Genomic DNA, 1,791 nt, shown 5'->3' with positions numbered 1-1,791 from the left:
TCATTTCTGAAATATTGATACTTTGTATGATTACTTTGTAGTAGAACTTCTCATTATTGTAGTGCTCTATAAGATCGAGATCGGAATCATTTTGAAAGTCTTGATCTATTTCACTAGATCTTATAAGAAAACCCCTTATCAGGTTCTAAATTTACGAGAAATGAAATATTAATAAACTCTACATAATCAATCAAATTTACTTTAATTTTAGTTCAAATTTTATCGAATTGAACTTAATTAATTCGTCTGTTTGTCTGCTTTTATTACTCTATATGTTCCGGAGTAAAGATTGGATCCTTTAGTTGTTTTGAAAGTAGTTGTAAATATATTAGATTTTCGATTTATAGATCTTGTGTTTGTAGCATCAATGATTGCCTATGTTGATTATATTGTGATTCTAATTTATTATGAGAAATTAATGCTCTATGAAGTTTGAGCATTCTTGCAGAATCAACAGTATAATCAGGATTATTTGGAACCAGTCTAATAGGAATATCTCGTCTTAATTTTGAATCAACATGAGGTGCTTCTGGAATGTAATCGGCTTCAAACGGTGTCATCTTCATTACTTTATGAACATGAGCATTATAAGCATATTCAACTATTGGTAATTTCAATGACCAATCTTGATCATTTTTCTTACCAAAAGCACGTAATAATGCAATTAATGATCTATTAGTTCTTTCTGTTTAACCATCAGATTGTGGATGATAAACTGAAGTGAAAGGTAATTCCATCTTAAGTTACCTTTAAAAATCTTGCCAAAAATGACTTGCAAGTCTAACGTCATTATCATGCATAATTTCATTTGGCAATCGGTGAAGTTTAAATATTTCTTTAATAGATAAGATAATTGAGCACAACCTTGAGCTGTAAAATTGAATGGTTTGGCATTAACTGACTTGTACGTTTCTGGTCTTCAAAAGGAACTATCATCTTCATCATCAATAGGTTCAAGATGTTCCACATTTCTTCCAAATTTAATTTCATTTATATTAGTCAAATCAAAAGTTTCAGGTCATTTGCAATCATCCAAGTTATTATTCAATTCTTAATTTCTTGTTGTAATTCTTCAACTTGTGATGTATATTTATATTTATTCAAATGAGTAATTCCTCCTTTGCAGCATACAAGAATTCTTTTTGCTATTTGATTCCGTCATTTAACTTATCATTTAGTTGAGTCAAATGTTCAACCTTGTTAATTAGGGTATTGAATTGATGTAGGAATAAAATGAGTACGTTTAGTAAAACGAACAACAACAGCTAAAATGAAATCATAACCATCCTTTTCTGAAGTTCCTCCAATCAAATTCATTGAAATCAGTGACCATCTAGTATGAGGTATTGATAATTGGCGAAGTAATCCAAACTTTAAATGATTTCTCAATTTTATAGCTTGACAAATGTTGCAATGTCAGAATTTAATGTTGTATCTTGATGAATGATCGATGTTGATTACCTTATAATGCAAATTAGATGAAATCCATATTCTTTCAATTGGATCTGCTCTAAAATCAAATACTCTAAAATACCATTCCTATAATTAAATTTCTTAATTCTGTATTCGGTGGATCTAATTGATTTGAAAGATGGTGATAAATTTCACGAGCTTGTTCATCTTGAGAATAACCTTCTTTAATTTCTTCAAGTATATCTTCTCTCAATGGATGTAGTTCAATGAGGAATGTAGTATTTGAAATTGTAAGATCTTCTAAATCAACTGCATCAAGATCCACAATGGGTAAATTGACTTCCATGCATTTTTACGGCTGGAAGAAAGGTTTGAAGA

At 29.6% G+C, this 1,791-nt stretch overlaps 2 protein-coding genes across 2 annotated transcripts; both read right to left on the bottom strand. All coding sequences in view use genetic code 12, as the record gives it.

Moving 5' to 3' along the window:
* Positions 1-341: 341 nt before the first annotated feature.
* Positions 342-990, bottom strand: KGF55_000096 (uncharacterized protein; the record flags this gene model as incomplete). Its single annotated transcript, XM_051761275.1, has 2 exons — positions 342-681; positions 968-990. The coding sequence occupies 2 exons, from the start codon at positions 988-990 to the stop codon at positions 342-344; spliced, it is 363 nt and encodes a 120-aa protein (XP_051617191.1).
* A 535-nt stretch (positions 991-1,525) lies between these two features.
* Positions 1,526-1,759, bottom strand: KGF55_000095 (uncharacterized protein; the record flags this gene model as incomplete). The annotated part of the gene is made up of 1 exon (XM_051761264.1): positions 1,526-1,759. The coding sequence occupies one exon, from the start codon at positions 1,757-1,759 to the stop codon at positions 1,526-1,528; it is 234 nt and encodes a 77-aa protein (XP_051617190.1).
* Positions 1,760-1,791: the final 32 nt, after the last annotated feature.

The sequence above is a fragment of the Candida pseudojiufengensis genome, assembly GCF_024610245.1.
Source record: "Candida pseudojiufengensis strain CBS 10847 chromosome Unknown scaffold49, whole genome shotgun sequence".
Lineage (NCBI taxonomy): Eukaryota > Fungi > Ascomycota > Pichiomycetes > Serinales > Debaryomycetaceae > Lodderomyces > Lodderomyces pseudojiufengensis.
This window is presented reverse-complemented; position numbering and strand designations above follow the sequence as displayed.